This window comes from Orbicella faveolata, unplaced genomic scaffold, assembly GCF_042242905.1.
Source record: "Orbicella faveolata isolate gen_17 unplaced genomic scaffold, um_ofav_v1 contig_46, whole genome shotgun sequence".
In the NCBI taxonomy this organism is placed as follows: domain Eukaryota; kingdom Metazoa; phylum Cnidaria; class Anthozoa; order Scleractinia; family Merulinidae; genus Orbicella; species Orbicella faveolata.
This window is the reverse complement of record NW_028301576.1, coordinates 31,941,191-31,959,455: the sequence shown is the minus strand read 5'-3', so window position 1 is coordinate 31,959,455 and position 18,265 is coordinate 31,941,191. Positions and strand designations below refer to the sequence as shown.

Sequence of the window (18,265 nt, the reverse complement as noted above, 5' to 3'; positions counted from 1 at the left end):
ATCAAGGTGTGCATAGCAAGGTCTAGTCACTATAAGTGAGTTTAACAGGGGCTATATTTCAGCCAGGCTGCTCATAACCAAGCATTCAATTATTTTTTCTCTGTCCATTTCACTGAAAACCAAAGTCTTCTCAAATTAGTTTAGAGTCCCTGGGACTTGTAAATATCGCCCAAGCTCTTGGAAATTGACCCTAAGTAGGTCAAAATCAAGGTGTGCATAGCAAGGTCTAGTCACTACAAGTGAGTGTAACAGGGGCTATATTTCAGCCAGACTGCTCATAACCAAGCGTTCAATTATTTTTCCCTTGTCACTTTCACTGAAGGCGCAAGGAAAACCTAGGTGTTCTTGAAAAATGAGCAACAGGTAGTGTGAAAAGGAACCAGCCGTCTTGAATTGAGTGCCACGCTTCTTGACCACATAGATAAACCAGTGAAATCTTAGCATGGCAACACGCTGTAGAAGGCAAGGTGTGTTTTTAGGATTTGAATCAAAAGAAACCCAAGTTCACGCAGTTATGTGTCTACTTTAATTTACAGAAAAGAGGGAAAAGCCATTTTGAAACTTTGTTACTGGGTACTTAATTGGAAAAAGGGATAGGACTCTTAAAAGGTGTTGTGACTGAAATCCACACCAATCCTGAAGATTGAACTGAAAAAAAGCACGTTGGGATCAACCACATGAAAAACTTCAATCACGACAAGCACAACTGAGTGCAAACAAAACTATTTATTTGCGATCAACAATCTAACAATGTAATCAGCCTTCACTGGTCATGTTCTGTCTTATAAATGTCACATGTTTGACTTGCTAACTTCGCAGTAAAACTCTGGAAAAAGACAGAAATGTATTTTCTTGTAATTGAACCATAAAGACAACTCTTTTCATCTGTTCTGTTCTGTCTTATATGATCAAAACAAGAACATACAAGGCTGACTTGGACAACGCTTACTCTTACTGGGAGATTGCTACCCATTTCTTAGTCTTAAAAGTTAGTCCTTGACCAACACAATCAAAACAATATAGCAACTCCAAATTCCCCAAAACGATTCCCTAATAAATCAAACATTAAGCAAAAATTCCGAATCAGTGTGAACACACAACTCACTGAGTCTTCCAGCAAAGATTTCGATGTCCGTCTTGAGATTTGAATATCTTCCTGCCCAATCCGCACTTTACTCTGACAGAAAGAGAAACAATGGAAATAAAAATCCTCAGTCACCATCGAAAAAAGAATTCTCAGATGCTGGTTAAATTGCTTCACTCAATCAATCCTTTTACAACATTTAAAAAATAATAGCTTGCCGCCAACAGTGAGATTTCTATGTTCAAGAACCAATCCCCTTTCCATAGCAGACCCATATTGAAAACAGACATATACTTTTTCCAAACAATTTCTTTGGATAAGTAAACAATGCACAAAATGTTGCAACCAGAAAATAACTTGTTAGACTGCCTATATAATTGGCCATTGAAACTCCCATAACAGAAATTCTGGATTCATGTTCAAAGTTTGCCAGAAAATAGTATTGCTTAACAGTGTCTACGATTTGAAAGAACTTCCTCTACTTTCCACATTAAACCAAAACACTAGAAAAGCATAAGCAGCCCATCAGTTAACATGAATTAATATAAACTGAAAATTAAACTTCTACCCTTCTTTTAGAAAAGATACAAAAAATTCTGGTTCCCTCGATGTGATAAACATCCCCATCACAGAATTGCTATGAATATATTTCAATTAGGAAGTCATAAATTACATATTAAAACAGATAGACACACAATACCAAAAATTCCTATAAATTTGAGTCTGCTCTTTCTGCCATTTTAGTGAGGTTGAAAATAAATACACTTTCTTTTCTATCTTATGCCGGTTATTTCCTCTTTAAACGGCGCATTGATCCTACCGTATATTGATCAACTACTGCTTTTATTTTCCAAGCAATGTCACTTACACAAGAAATTTCGTTTCCAAAATTACTTTTGTTTTTATTGTGGACGTTTTTATATTTTTGTTAGTTTAAATAGGTAATGCCATGTATTGTTATGGGAATACTTCAATAAATTGTTGTTGTTTTCGTGGGATCCGAGGTTCTTTTCTTAGATATTAGGGTAAATGCAGACATGCCTTATTGAACCACCCCATTGGCGCTTTTTTTATAATTAAGTTTAAAAGATATTAATCTACAGTAAAATGGTAAAAAAAATAGGTGCAATTAAATATGATAAATTAATCAGACAGCCCTGTTCTACACGTCAACTTGAACTTATAGTGGGGTAATGGCACAAATGTGTACCAGGGTTACCATTTTAGAGCAAATTATTTCAGTGATCCCTGTCTCTTGCACGAGAGGTTCTTTAGGAGTATGTCAAGCCGATTCAGTCAACAAGCTCAGTTTTAAGCAAAGTTTTCCAGATTTTCTGTCTGATGGAAACCTGACCAAAGTGATCGCTTAGTAAAATGTACCCACATTTCTTATATAGGAACATTTGAAGTAATATTTTCCATGGTTCTTGGCGATTTACAAATTGTCCCCTTAAATTCTGATGCTAAAAATAGGAAGTGCTTATGCTGTGTTTACATTTGAACTTTTACCAAGGTAAACAGCTACTAAGGTCAAGTTACTTAACCTTGGTACATTCGTCCAGTGTTTATACCGGCTCAAATTACTCAAGTTGATCTTTCAACATTCGTGCGTGCTGCATTATCAACGTCATGAAATCGAACTTGGACGAGGATCCCACCACAGTGGAACAGGAGCAAATTGAGGTGCCATCATTTTCATAGGCAAGGACCTCATTCCATAATATTACAGGGAAAATTCAGCCGCTTGATCATACCCAGAGTATGCATAGATACGTTGCAGCATCCTCCCTGGTGGCAAAATATATCGACAATAATTACACAACATAGGATCGAAGTTTGTCTAGAGAAGGTTGTTAATAATACTGAGAATGAAAAATAGTGCTCTCTTTTACATGACGGATTGTTCGCTGTAAGAAGATCGATCCAATCTTTCCACGTTATCTGCCATGATCGCCTGGTGAAAAATGGAATAGAAACGCTTTGTCGACAATCGTGCAATCTGCTCACCACGGGAAGTGAAATATTACGTCGCCACAAGCGGATATATCTGTCATCTTGACCTTGGTTACCAACTGTAACCATGCCTGATCACAGGGTAATTACAACTTTTACCTCGGTTAAATTTCTTTTGTCTTCTGTGGCATTTACCAAAGTATCAGTTGGCGTTTACACACGGAAAATGTTTACCTAGGTAAGTAAACTCTGGTACCTCGGTAAACCGTTCAAGTCTAAACACGGCATTAGTCTCCAGAGATTGCTGTGTGTTAATGAATTTGATTGTAGCAGCTCCCAGCTTTTGTCGTCTTTTTTCGTAACAACGTGGACACGCTAACCGAATCTTCCAGTAACAGGTTGGACATCCAGCTTGAGTTTCGTAACTCTTCGTGTCTAATCCACACTTTACTCTGAAAGAAAAAGATATGATGAACAAATTCACCATTCATGACATTCGTCACCAAAACCAGAATTCTCTGACACTAGTGAAAATATATCACTCAATTAATTCTTTGCCAGTTTCAAAAAATAATAGCCTAATAAACAGTGAACTTTCCATGCTAAGACCTCACACTTGGCCTCCATGTTTTTGGAATTCAATCTACCGTAATTGATTCCGCAGTGAAGTAAGAGTGCGCCCTGACTCCATTCAACAAATGTTTGCATTTTTCTGCCAAACAAAACTTTAAAATCTGACTTTCCTGAATATTTTTATCGAGAATCAAGCAGTGGTTTTCACTCAACTCACCAGACCTTCCAGCTCTGATGTCTCTGTACCACTACATGTCGGTTCTCGTCGGATTCGTGCTTTTTTTCTGAGAAAAAGAAATACAAATAAATAAATTATGCTGCAAATCACGCACTTGAAGTGCAATTCTCACATTCTAGGGTATATCCCTCGAACAACACATTTCCATGTCAAACTGAACTGACACTTTGAACATTTGTTCTTTCTCTCACTCAAATAAGATTGAAGACGAACTAGTTTAACTTAAAGCAATGTTGAGAGAAACCAACACTACATAGATAGACCCCTTTTTAAAACTGACATTGACTTACCACACCGTGACATTTCTCTTGTCTGCCAGAGCATTATGTTAACCAACCCCTACTGAACTGATGGCTGGCATTTGGAACAAACCCTGTGGTGTGTTTGAGACAAACATAAAAGAAGAAAGCATAAGTCTCGTTTGATAGCAGCCAGACGTAAAAGAGAAATTTTTTTTTGTATCATTATCAAGTCGGAAGTAAATTACAATGCGTCTACCACAGATCGCCTTGTGGTGCTGCTTTCGCGGCAATCTCATCCTTGGCCTCATATTTCAAGTCACTTTGGTTTTACACTACTTTGTTTACATTTGTTCTCAGTGAATTACGACAATAATATCTCGTGTCGGCTTGTGTATGTTCTCTATGGGGGAAACTTTAAAGAGAGGAAGAGCCAATGGTTCAAAGCCAGCAAGTAACAAAGCCCTAAGAAATGAGGGGGATCGAAAGAACTTGCAAATTACAAAACACAATTACAGGGTAATAGTTGGTCAGGCACCCTAGAGATTTCCACTATTTATAGTGGCTGTGTTCCATTGGTTAGGGTAGGAGCAGCGTGGCATGAAACATTCACAAGCCACTGGAAGCGAGAAAGTATAAATTAGTTATCACTGAGTGTCTGTACTGAACAAATTCGTGGGCCATGATAATTTCATGGATTGCCTTGAAATTGAGCACAAACTTCCCCAACAAATGAATGCGGAAAAGTGGTGTAAGGTATTGCCGTTTTTCCAGATCAAATCTTGGTGGGTTTAGAATTATTGGCATCCTTTCAAAATGGGCGGAAGAGGGGAAAGTCAAATCCAGTGAGGAGACATGTATTGTAAAAACTCTCTTGCTGGAGGTGAGTTGAGGCTCATTTTGTGTCAGAATATTCCCTGTTAGGCCTGTTAATGCTGGCTGTAGTCAATGGCGTCAATGAGATAAAGAAAACAGGCAATGTATATTAATAACATGTAGGACTTTCTCATTTTGAAGCTGGCAGGTTTGGTGAACAATTGAACTATGGTAGCAAACCAAAACAGCCCTCAACGTCTCATCTGTCACACCCCTACCAGTCTTTTGTGGGTCATTCAGTGACATTAAATGTTGTGTAAATAGGCAGCGCTCAGTAGAAACTTCCTAGATCACCTTGATAACCGTAAAATGCCTATGGACACCTTGCAAAATCAGCCAATGCTGCATTTATGTTAAACAAACTTAAAAATGTGAAAATCCGGCCTGTAAAATCTGTCAGTTATTTGAAACCACAAAGCAAGTACTCTGTTTTTCTTTCTTGTAGACTTCACTCATTGTAAAAAAACAAATTTCAATGCTACTGACCAGCCTGATTAAGCACTAAATCCATCGAGTGTTTCTCTGTTCAAAAAGCTCTCACCTGGAATACGTGGTCGCACTCCTGCGACATAATTCCAGGATAAGACAGTGGCAAAAGACAACTCAGTAACAAGCCAAGAGAAGCTGCATAATTCCTCTTTTTTTTGAGTGAAAGCATAAAGTGGCTTGCAAAATAATGATGGAACATGAAACATGCTACAGTCCTGGAACTTTGAGATAATGATAGGCCTTGCTGCACAACACTCTGTTGGTGCAACAGCTACTAAATGAGAATAGGACAATCACATGACTTTTGGAGGGCATATAGTTTATTTGTGGCCCGAGTAGCATCATTTGCGCCCGAGCACAAAGCGCAAGGGCGCAAATGATGCTACGAGGGACACAAATAAACTATATGACCGACAAAAGTCATGCGATTATCATTATTATCAATACTCAAGGCCAAATCGTACAAATTCATTTAATAAGAAAAAAATGTTTAACAGAGATGTAGCATGAAACTATGGTATGGAAAGTTGTTGCTACAATACGAACAGCTAAACAAGAGCCAAATGAAATTCCTTTTTGTTTACAATAAAATGTCAAATATAATCTAGTTTTAAAAAGATTGGTAACAATGATTAGCAAAAAGACAGTTTACATTTAAAAAAATGATAGTCTTCCCGTTCACAGGCAATGGACTCAGACTGTCTTTGCTAATTTTATCAAATAAGTTACAGCTTTTAGTCGCTATCATCGTTCTCGATTATTCGGCGGCGTTTGCGGGTTGATGGCGACGGTTCTTCATACTTTCCGTGATAAATGTTCATTGTTCCAATCTGAATATGTTGGGTGCAGTTTTGGTACGGCTGTGCCAAGGAAATAAATTGGTTTTGGAGAAGAGACTGTGGGTTTAAGTTTGAGCTAGGACCGGCTGACGGGCCCACGACATTTTGCCTTGTGATTCCTGAAGCTTCTTGCTGAACAGCGAGTTGTGGCTGAAATGTGTCACTTAAAATCTTTGAACACTCTCTTTTTTGTGCACTTGTTGTCTCGCTGATGTAGTGGGAAAGGCTCCGTTCATCTTTGTGCTTTGTGATTGCACAGATTTTCCTTGCGTCCACACCGCGCTGGAACAAAGAAGTGACAGTCGATGCACGAATGCAGTGATTCGTGTACCGCTCCGATAACTGCTTTGATGGAAATCCTTTCCATCATCTTGCTGATAGTATTTTTTCCCATAGGCTCATTTCTGTACCAGTGTCGGGTGCTTGCAAAGTTTACATTCTTGGTGGTAGCTTTGCTTGGAGTCTGAAACAGTGCCTTACGGTCGGGATGAGTCTTGCCGAGGTAAAATTCAAACGCAGCCACTGGATCAAGTGCAGTTGAAGTTTCGTACATACGAACATCCGAGTATGACTGCTCAGACTGTTTAGCGCCTCCTTGGTAATTTTTAGTTTGTTCGGTGATGTAACGGGCTCCAGTGTCATCAGTTTTTATTTCAAATGACTGCCTTGTGAGCTCCCGCCATCCCTCTCTGCCGCGGCGAGCAAAATGAAAACAACGAAAACCAAATAAACTCAACTAACTTCTCCGCATCTTTCCAAACGCCATCCGTGTTCTGCCCTTCCATGAAGTATCGATTCAATTTCTGCATGTCTCCTGACTGAATGGATGATTTGTGTTTTGGTTTCGCATTGTTTTCTTTCGTAAATAGCTTGGCCTTCGCTTCAAACATTTTGTTGGCAGACAAATTCGCTGTCTTGCAAAATGTTTATGTTTCGGCTGAGTGGAGCACAGGTTAGATGGTGATGAATGGCCGCTCTAATTCCAGTCAATGCACTTGGAGTTAATGCTTGGCCTTTCTCTGTTTTCACTTCAGCGAAGAACTTTCGCAGAATTTCACTCAAGTCCGTTGCACTTACTGTTTTGAGATCCACTGTAATTTTTCTTTTCTCACACCATTTCTCGAACTTTTTTACTCCCCACTCAGTTGCTCTCTTGGTGTTTTTCGCTTGAGCTTTTTGCTCAATCTCATCCAGTTGCTTGTTGTCTAACTCCAAGTTTTGACTAGAAAAAAGCTGAAAATTTGGGAGTTCTTCCATTTTAAAATGAAATTTCCAAACGGCAAACGTTCACTACGCAAGCTGTTCGCACCTGAATGGTTTTCCCGCGTCAATAAACGTAACCTGATTGGTTAACATTCATCGGATGATGAACCGAGAACCAATCAGCTGCAGGGCCGTTAATACATTAACGGCCCGCTAGGAGTCATTTGCAGCCTGCAAAGCGCGTGTTTTCAAGAGGGCGGTTTTCAATTTGGCCGCGTATATTGATAATAATGCACTCTAACACTGACTAAATAAGGGTGTTCGGTGTGATCGTAATTGACAGCTTCTAAGATGAAACGCCTACAAAAAGAACATCTGCTTTGAATAAATCGATCTTGAGAAGGGTAAACAATGTTGAAATGCCACCAAATAAAATCCCTCCCCAAAAGAAATTACTAAAAGGCAGAACACCACATTCACCACTTTCTTTGGTGGTTTGTTTCGTTAAAAAGTAATAAGTAAAGGCAGAGCAAAAAGGCAAGCACTAAAGAACCCTGCCAGTTAATTGTGCCAGTTAATTGCGCATTAACACCCACACAAGGTCGACTTCTGGGCGACAGGCAAAGACATTTTTGTGTGTAACTGCTTTGCCTAGACGGAAACTGCCCTAGGGTTATTTCCATGGATACATCAAAAAGAACAAAAGAACTTCCCATGACGGTTCCTGAACTGAAAAGTACGGCTTATCTGCTCCCTGAGGTGGCTTGGCCAATCATAAAGCAGAACGTAGCTAATACAGGAAATTGCCTGCAGTGCTGTGAGGTGACCTGATGTGCTGGGCTAATTTTGCACCTACTTGTAGCACGAGGTAACATGGCAGGGTTTCGTGCATCGCTGTGAGTATTTCTTACTTTATTTTCAGGAGTTTGCCCTTCAGACTGTCAGTTACAAAGTTGATTAAGTTATAATCTTTCTGTTTATCTGTTTATAGGAACGCTGGTCAAAATGAAGATCCCTACTACAACGGGTATTTTCAAATCAAACAAAGCCGCAGGGAGTTAACTACACCGGTAATACCCTGTATGGTATTGGCATGGCTCAAAATCAGCCTCCACTGCATTATCCAGCGATGCTAAATCCCTACCCGATTTACCAGAACCCTGTACCTACTACTAGCAATCACCTTCAGTTTGAACCAGACAGGGACAGTGCCAGTCCAAGTCCAAGTGAATCCTCAAACCGAAGTGAAGATCATAACAAGCGCAGTAGCTGGTCGTTGACTGAAGAGAGATGCTTAATTGCTGCTTATAATGAGTACTACGATAGCCTTAAGTCCACAAAAAGCAGTCAAGGCAAGAAAACCATATGGGAAGATATTCGGAAGCAGTTTCAAAGTATGTGCTTTGACAATGGTGTGGAGTCTGAAAAGGAGTTAAAGGAGAAGTGGCGAACGCTCTTGGATAAATACAAAAGTGTATGTGATAACAACAATCGCACGGGAAGGGAACGGAAAACGTTCAAACACTATAAAGACATAGATGAATTTATGGCTTCATCAGACAAAGTAAATCCAAGATTTGTCACGGAAACGAAAGCCCACAAACAAGATTGTAGCTCCGATGATAGTGATGATATTTTATCGACCGGAAATCAAGATTGTGGTAAGAAACCAGAGAAATGGCCAACCACCTCTGCTGAAGGTAACAGCGCAGATGTAGAAAAAACTGGAAAAACTGGGCAAAAGGAGGAAAAAGGACAAAAAGAGAACAAGAAAAGGCTTAGCGGCAATGACATGGAGCTAGCAATCCTCGACATGATGAAGTCTCAGCAAGAATCCATCCAAAGATCCGAGGAGAATGATGAGAGAGTTTTTGAAGGTCTCCTCAAATCTCAGGCAGAAGCGCAGCGACAAAAAGAATTTGTTGTGTCTGTGTTAGGAAAACTTGGAGACATATTTGCTTCCAATAAATAGATTTTAACTCAGTGCTTTTATTCCAAAGAAAAACACTAGCACAGTTAACTTGATTGTTGCAAAAATAAATTTTAATTGATCTTGAATAGCATTTTGGACACTGAAAAACACAAAGCTGAAAAATGGTTACAACCGCTGTTTCTTCAGTATAATATACGTTACAGTTTTTTAGCAAACATAATTTTTTTATTTCCTGAGATTATCCTGTGTAATTTCTACACTTTCGATTGATTTTATATTACTAGATATATATTTTTTATTCAATCTGCTATTACTTTCAGGTTCGGATCAATCCGATCAGATATATAATTGCATAAATAAATTGCGAATCAAAATATAATTATTTCGTAACCTTGTATAATTTAGGACGCAATGAGGACAAAATCAAGGGGATACTGCTTATTCATTTGCAACGTATTGAACAAGGGCTTGTAGAACCGCAGCTGCAGCCTGGGATGGGGGACCACTGTCGTCATCATCACTATCATCTATGTCGAGTTCATCTCCTCTTAAAACAAATGTTATGTAGCATGCAGCACGCAATGATAGTGTCAGGTATTCTGTCACTATCCTTGTCTAGGCGCTTAAGTAAAACCCTCCATCTTCCTTTAGTCATACCAAATGCGTGTTTGGATACAATTGAATGGCTTGGTGCAAGACTGACGTAAGTGACTTTTTCGGGTGAAAAATGATTTTTTTGTTCAAAAGCGCCCGAATTTTTGCGTGTCGTCTTCAATTGAGTAGAAGAGCATAGCCCCGTATATTTTTTTAGCTGGTTTGCGCTTTGTCTTCAGAAAAAAAGAAAGAAACATTAGGACAACGGTGACTTCAAAACAATAATACAGGGCCGCAAAACGAAATGGATGAACATGGGCTTTAGAGAAAGATGAGCCTATAGCTTGACAGTTACAGTAAAGGTAACATAACCCCACGGCTAGCGTTAGACCTAAAAGCAAACCCTAACCCTTGGCCTAGGTTTAGCATTTAGTGTTAGGGTTACCGTTTTAGTGCTAGGGTTTAGGGTTAAGGCTAGGGCTAGGGCTAAGGCTAGGGCTAGGGCTAGGGCTAGAGCTAGGGCTAGGGTTTAGCGTTAAGGCTAGGGCTAGGGTTTAGGGTTAAGGCTAGGGCTAGGGCTAGGGCTTAGGGTTAGAGTCTCTAAACACTTTGTGGTAGGGTTAGTTCTATTTTGGTGCTAGCCTAGGGAAAATAATAAAACAAGAAAACGCTTCATTTCATAAACACAGCATGCATGATCGGGAATCTAAATAAAGTCAACGACCAGTGTCTATTAGCGGTGGTTACCTATCTTCTGAGAGTGAAACGTTTTGCCATCAGTGAAAACATGAAACTCGTTTAGAACAAAAAAGAGTTCGGTTTGCATTCTTTCGAAAAAAAGTGAAAATCACTAGCGAAATGCAACATTTCATAGGTGCTACTGCGATGATGTAAAACATTTTGAAATGCAATATGCTATAACAGCGATGCTTGCCATTACTTTGACTGCGTGACGAACAACAAATACCTTATAAAACATGTTTTGTGAAACATTTTGCAATCAGTGAAAACATGAAACTCCTTAAGAACTAAAAAGAGTTTGGTTTGCATTCTTTCAAAAAAGTGAAAGTGTTTTGAAATTCAATGAGCTATAACAGTGCAGCTTGCCATTACTTTGACTGCGTGACGAACAACAAATACCTTATAAAACATATTTCGTGAAATGTTGCCAGAAGGAATTAACGCTTGACATTCGAAGAGAGACGATTTTTCCGAATTACAGTACTTGAACGGCTGAGTCAATCTGAAATTGCTCCGTCTCTGCGATAATTAAATACCCTGTATATTTGTGAAAACACTGAACTGAATCTAAGCGGGAAAACCAAAAACAAACGGAAAATATATAGCAAAAGGAATGGCATTTTTAAAGAAAAAAGACTTACACTGTTGTCTCTTTCTCTCGCCATCTTCTAACCTCACAAACGAATCATTCCATTGGGATTCCATGATAATAAAGGCAAGCAATCGAAAGCCGCTAGTCCATAATATGATTGGCGTTTGTTTGCCCCAGTTCCCAAAAGGTCAACTGTCACACTAACACAACAATGGTCAACAATCGCGACTTTGGATCAATCATTTCTCTTACATGAAAACATTGGCCATTTATTCCTGGAAAGAATCGGGGCTTAGGGGTATTTTTGTCTAAATTAAGTAATACATTACTTTTCTCAGTGAAAAAAATCTTTTTCGTCAATTCTGTTTCAATTAATATTCCGTTGGCTGAGCGAAATGTAAGTTTGTCACGTTTTCCATTGCCGACTGAGATCGACTGACAAGACCTATTGAGATGCATTAAAGATTATTATGGGATATCCCTGAGCAACTTCAACACGGCAAGGCCTACGGGCCGACTAAACAGATTTTTTTAGAGTCTAAAAGCACTTCTTTATTTCCAAACGTTCTGCACAGCAACATTTGGCAAATGGGCCACTTCTCGCCATCGACTCATTTTTTGGTATGAGAAGTGCTTTCAAACTCCTCGCCTGGCTTCAGTGTGCCTTCGACCGCTTAGCGATCTTGGAACAGCAGCACATCTCGCTTCTTTGAGATATGCTAGTGACTTAACGGGTTTCCGGGCTTAATGAAGTCCTTTCACCGCCAGGCGGGCGCAAATATGAGTCAAATAAGCGGACTTCATGCAACAGGTGAGGTTTCAACTTGTCTGATCGAAAGCTTGACGTTGTCTTGCGCGCCAAAATAATGCAAACGCAAGCTTACGTCACAACGTAGTTGAAGAAATTCATTTCCAGATCCCGTCTTTGAGCGAGTAAACTTTCCACTTTGTTTTGTACATCAGGCGAAAAAAACAAGGAATACAAACACAGGGCAATGTTTTCCTATTACGTTTGAGACCACATGCAAAAATTTGGGCGCTTTTGAACGAAAAAATCATTTATGTTTTCCCCTCTGGGCTTCTGGTATTAACATATCAACTGAGCGCTGTATTAACTGAGCTCATTTACTGGCCAATAATAATTTAGCTCTCACACAAATGTTTGGAGTTAAATGGCTGAGGGAAAGCCCAAAGCCGGATTTATTAAAATAATCAATTTGTAATTCATACAAAAATTTACAATCTGTTAGAAATATTTTGGCCCAGTAAAGGTGAGGGCAACCAAAACGCCAAACCATATGGCTTACATCCTGTATAAACATAAACAAGGTGGACAGGATCAGGGGAGGAGGTGGGAGTTCAAATGAGTGTCTTCGCTCGTTGATAAAAACTGAGCGAATGCACGACCACGCTTGCTAGCGAGGTCACTAAGCAAGCCGTTTGCCTAGAGGGGTTGCGATGTATTGACCTTCACCTCCACCCCTACCCTGTGTCACGCAATGCTACGTGACTGTAACCAACAAAAGACCAGAGGGATAAAACATAAAAATTCTATTCGCAGGCAAATATTTTATTTATGTTTTCCCCTCTGGGCTTCTGGTATTAACATATCAACTGAGCGCTGTATTAACTGAGCTCATTTACTGACCAATAATAATTGAACTCTCACACAAATGTTTGGAGTTAAATGGCTGAGGGAAAGCCCAAAGCCGGATTTATTAAAATAATCAATTTGTAATTCATACAAAAATTTACAATCTGTTAGAAATATTTTGGCCCAGTAAAGGTGAGGGCAACCAAAACGCCAAAAGCATTATAATGAAAATTATGATGCTGCCCCACCCCAGGAAATACAGCACTCACAAAAAGTGGCAAAAATAAAAACATCACAACTGGTCAAATATACTTATTCACTATATAGGAAAATATTGAGACTGCTGCCCTTGCTAATCAGTCCAATATAGTCCTTGAATTACTGGAGATATGGATACTGCTGCCCTTGCTAATCAGTCCCATAAATCCCAAGCAAGCATTATGACAAGAACATAATAAGAAATGGAGTATGACCTTTAAAGAACAGGTTTTAAACGATGAAACTAGTCAAAACTACTGAATCAAAAAGAAGGAAAATATGGAGCCTGCTGCCCTTGCTAATCAGTCCCATAAATCCTTAACAAGCATTATTAATGAACACTGCTTATCAATTCGATAGCAACCATTAGAGAATAGGTTTTAAACAACAGGAGATATAGGAACTGCTGCCCTTGCTAATCAGTGCCATAAATCCTGAACAAGCAGTATTAAAGAACATTGCTAATCAATTGGATATAAACCATTAGAGAATAGGTTTTAAACCACACAAGATACAGGAACTGCTGCCCTTGCTAATCAGTCCCGTATATCCAGGAAATTATTACAGAACCATAATTATAAATGACCGAAACAGCTACATGTACTCATACTAATCAGTGTCATATTTCCTGAATAAAAAGACAGTGTAAGCTGCAGGTCTTACAACAAAAGGAACTAGGTTGATACCGAAGGAATGCGAATATATTTATGAAAGGCATTGGACTTCCACCTGCCCAAAACCCGTATCTGGGTATCAGATAAACCCCGGTCCGCAACATAAGAAGCAGCCCCAATCCTAAAACTGTGGCCCTTATAACGTGCCGGGTTGAGCCCACAGAATTTAAGCGCTAAAGACAGTTGGTCGGTAAAGGTGGTACGAGAAACTGGATGACCAAGTGATGTCATGAAAAGGGGGCCGGGTTTATTACCCCGCAGAGCTAAATAATCTAACATCAACTGGACTGGGCAAAAAGTAGGAGCACGAGTGATAACAATAGAAAAAGGGGGTTGGTTGTAATTGTGTTTAAAATCATGAAATGTAAGCTTTAATGAAACTATGCCATTGGAGTCATTCACCAGCTTCACTACCTGATGGATTTGTAAAGGTTGAGGACCATGCCTTTTAGTGGAAGTCATTTCATCGACTCTCAGAAAGGCATAGAAGGCAATCGAGCACATGGCTTGAAATTGACAAATTTGATACCGGGAACATGAAAATCTAGAAGCCGCTTCAATGATTTTGTGCAAAATTGGAAGAGTAATTGGAAGCCGGCTATCCAGACGGGTGCCCAGTTTACTGTAACCCTTGAGCATTTGCATAATAAAAAATGCTTGAGAAGGGTCTGGAAATCCAGACAGCTTATGGGAATATCCCAATGCAGAAACATAACTTTTAACTGTCGATGGAGCATAATGATTATCAAACAAATAAGCAATAAACAGTGCCAAATTAGGGGGTGAAATAGGAATTCCCATAGGAACCCCATGAAAAGTTGAATGTAAAAACTGATTATATAGCTTCCAAGCCCTTTTGTAAGTAGGAAGGGACGATGGCTGAAGGCTTGATTTCACAAGGGTTGAGACTATGGTGGCCAGTTCTGAGGCTGCAGAAACCGGGGAATCTCTGTGGGGCATTGATCCATATGAGCTGGAGCCAAACGTCTGAAAGTCTGTACCTGTAATCGAGACAGAGAGTCCGCTAAATTGTTGTAGATTCCGGGGATGTGTTTTGCCTTGAAGACAATGTTATGTCGTAAACAAATAGAAACCAGCTTCCTAACAAAACTCATCAATGGTTTGTCTTTGTATGATTGCTTATTGATAACATGAATAAGTGCCTCGTTGTCGGTAAAGAACAAGACACATTGATTACTCATTTCATGTCCCCACAGGTACAAACTTAAGACGATCGGATAAAACTCTAAGATAGCAATATTACAATAAGCCCAAGCTTGTGGCCATCTCCCACAGCACCATCTGCTACCAAAAACTGTACCAAAACCAATTGCACCTGAGGCATCTGTGTAAAGGCTCAATTTGCCAGAACTGTGCCAGGCATCATCAATGAAAAAGGACCGGCCATTGAATTCAGCCAGGAATGAGAGCCAAACTTTTAGATCCTCTTTGACCTCCTTATTAAGCCGAATAAGATGATGAGGCAACTTGACCCCTACCGTAAGGTCAATCAGGCTCCTTAAAAAGGCTCTACCTGGCTTGATGACCGAGCAGGCAAAATTTAATAGGCCAATCAATGACTGGACCTCCTTCAGAGATGCCTTTTTACGCTTCAAAAATTCTGAAATCAACAGTGTGCTTTTGTGAATTTTGTCAAGAGGTAGGCGAGCCTCTGAACAGATGGAATCCAATTCAATACCTGCAAATAACAAGGTAGTGGCAGGGCCACAAGTTTTTTCAGGTGCCATGGGAATGCCTAAGTAAGAACAGAGACTCAAAAACTGATTTAATTGGTCTTGACATAATTTAGCTGACGAGGCTACAATCAGAAAATCATCTAAAAGATGCAAAATGTGATCAATGTTCAATTTCTGTCTTGCAATCCATTCCACTGCAGAACTGAAAGTCTCGAAGGTGAGACAAGAACTAGAACATCCCATAGGCATGCACCGGTCGTAATAATACAAGCCCCTCCACTGCATACCAAGCAAATTGTAATCATCTGGACAAATTGGTATAATCCTAAAGGCATTTTTAATGTCAGTTTTCGCCAAAAAGCATCCCGGACCTGCCATTTTGATAAATTGAACTGCATCATCAACAGTAGCATAGCAAACCCTAGTATGCTCAGAGTCAATACCATCATTGACTGAGGAGCCCTTTGGATAAGACAGGTGGTGTATCAAACGAAACTCACCTGGGGTCTTTTTAGGCACAACTCCCAATGGGGATATACGGAATGGCTGAAGTGGAGGAAAATGAAAAGGACCGGCTAACCTATGGGAATCAAGCTCTTTGTTAATTTTATCGTCTACAACCGTGGGGTGTAGAAAAGCAGAAACAAGGTTTTTGGCTGTTGAAGACACTCTTTCGCCTTGAAATTGAATTGGAAAGCCGAAACTGAAACCAGAGTAAAGAAATTCCGCAGTGGAATGGTTGTACCCCAACAGCAGAGAAATCAACCTATCAACTTTTACTGGCGTTGGGAGATTTGGACTTGGCAGACTGGGTGTTATTATTGGCTGGCTTACTTGGGGGACGAAAATTACACTGAGTTGCCCTATGGTCCCCTGAACACTTGTAACAGGAATGCTTAAAAGAACAGCCTGGACAAACCAGGCCCCGGTGATATTTAAAACAAAAACCGGCAGGAACTCTAGGCAAATTTGCCCGCACCCGGGGCTTAGCAGCATGTTCAGGTTGTGGCCTCCTGGTTATAGGAGATTGAGCACGAAGCCACAATTCCCCATGCAAAACCCCCCAAGGAAAGGAAGAGGCCTGTCGTTGCCGTAGAAAACGAAAGTTTTGGTCATAATAACTCCAATTGTGACCCCTGGCCGCCAAGTCCTGGATGATCTCGCCATATTTCATCAAGGCAGGGGCCTCGGCTGGGTACTTAGAGGTGTAAACCCCTACAAAAATTAAAAAGCAGCTATTCCATGCTTCAATGGTCGTAATCTTTGGTTTGGAGACTGGCTCCAGGCAGAGAGAGGGGATGGAACCCTTCTCAGCATTACATGTATCTACTGTTACACTATATTTATTTTCTAACTGAGGATTTGCAATAAGGGTTCCAAAATCAATATATTCCTCATTCCATATCTTGGCCCTGATCTTATCGGAGACACGAGCATCAAGTGGTAGACTGGATGATACAAACAACTGGTCAGGTCTGATGGTCTCACCTGTTAGGCTCTTCTGGACAGCTGTGATGGAGCCCTGGACAAGGGAACTGCCTCCAGTTAAGGGGTCTGTGAAGGGAACCTCAGCTAGGGCATCTGGAGGGGGCACAACACTGTTGTTGGCATCCATCCGACGCGACACTTCGTCAGCCACCCTGTTGACAAGTTGGTCAATCAACTCAGGGGGAAGTATGGAAGTTGACTCCGGAGACACCACGGGAGCTTCTGGTTCTGAATGGGCTGCCCCGGTTCCTGAGCACTTCACAGATGTTCGTCTGCCACTCTTCTGCTTCTTCGCAGCTTGCGGTTTAGCAGTAGAGGCTGAAAGCCTGACTGAACGTTTAGGCGGCATAACTGCAAAGAGAACTCACATAATGGCAGAAACTGAAGCTCTTCTAAACAAGAAAATTAAGCTTAGAAACTGTTAAAGGATAAATAAAATGTAAATAAGTGAAGGGCAGGGACAAGCCATGTCAGACAAAGAGTCGACGCACCAGCAAGCCCTATAAATGCTCAAAAGACACAGAGGGCGAAGCCTCAAAAATAAAAATAATTTTGAGGGTGAAACCTCAAAGGCAAAAATAAAACAACCTTGAGGGCGAAACCTCAAAGGTAAATAATTATAACAACCCTGAGGGCAAAACCCCAAAGGCAAAGATCTAACAACCTTGAGGGCGAAACCTCGAAGGTAAATAATGATAACAACCTTGAGCAAAACCTCAAAGGTAAATAAAAACCTTGAGGGCAAAACCTTGAAGGTAAATAACAACAACAACCTTGAGGGCGAAACCTCAAAGGCAAATATAAAACCTTGAGGGGAAAACCTCAAAGGTAAATAACGATAACAACCTTGAGGGCGAAACCTCGAAGGTAAATAATGATAACAACCTTGAGCAAAACCTCAAAGGTAAATAAAAACCTTGAGGGCAAAACCTCGAAGGTAAATAACAACAACAACCTCGAGGGCGAAACCTCAAAGGCAAATATAAAACCTTGAGGGGAAAACCTCAAAGGTAAATAACGATAACAACCTTAAGGGCAAAACCTCAAAGGTATATAATGATAACAGGCCTCGAGGGTGAAACCTCAGAGGTAAACATTAACATCAGCCTTATAAAAGTCAAAAACCATTCAAAAATGATAGATACATTTATAGATACCCATCACAGGCCAGTAAAACAACTGAAGTATCAATGAAGGAGG

At 40.2% G+C, this 18,265-nt stretch overlaps 2 protein-coding genes across 2 annotated transcripts; one reads left to right on the top strand and one right to left on the bottom strand.

The window, feature by feature from the left end:
* Positions 1-7,190: 7,190 nt before the first annotated feature.
* LOC110062095 (uncharacterized) lies at positions 7,191-9,499 on the top strand. Its single transcript, XM_020768951.2, has one exon. The coding sequence runs from the start codon at positions 8,588-8,590 to the stop codon at positions 9,464-9,466; it is 879 nt and encodes a 292-aa protein (XP_020624610.2). The 5' UTR covers positions 7,191-8,587; the 3' UTR covers positions 9,467-9,499.
* A 3,531-nt stretch (positions 9,500-13,030) lies between these two features.
* Positions 13,031-17,529, bottom strand: LOC149099762 (uncharacterized). Its single transcript, XM_089277851.1, has 2 exons — positions 17,066-17,529; positions 13,031-14,881 (listed from the first exon to the last, which is right to left on the bottom strand). The coding sequence occupies exons 1-2, from the start codon at positions 17,412-17,414 to the stop codon at positions 13,881-13,883; spliced, it is 1,350 nt and encodes a 449-aa protein (XP_089133977.1). The 5' UTR covers positions 17,415-17,529; the 3' UTR covers positions 13,031-13,880.
* Positions 17,530-18,265: the final 736 nt, after the last annotated feature.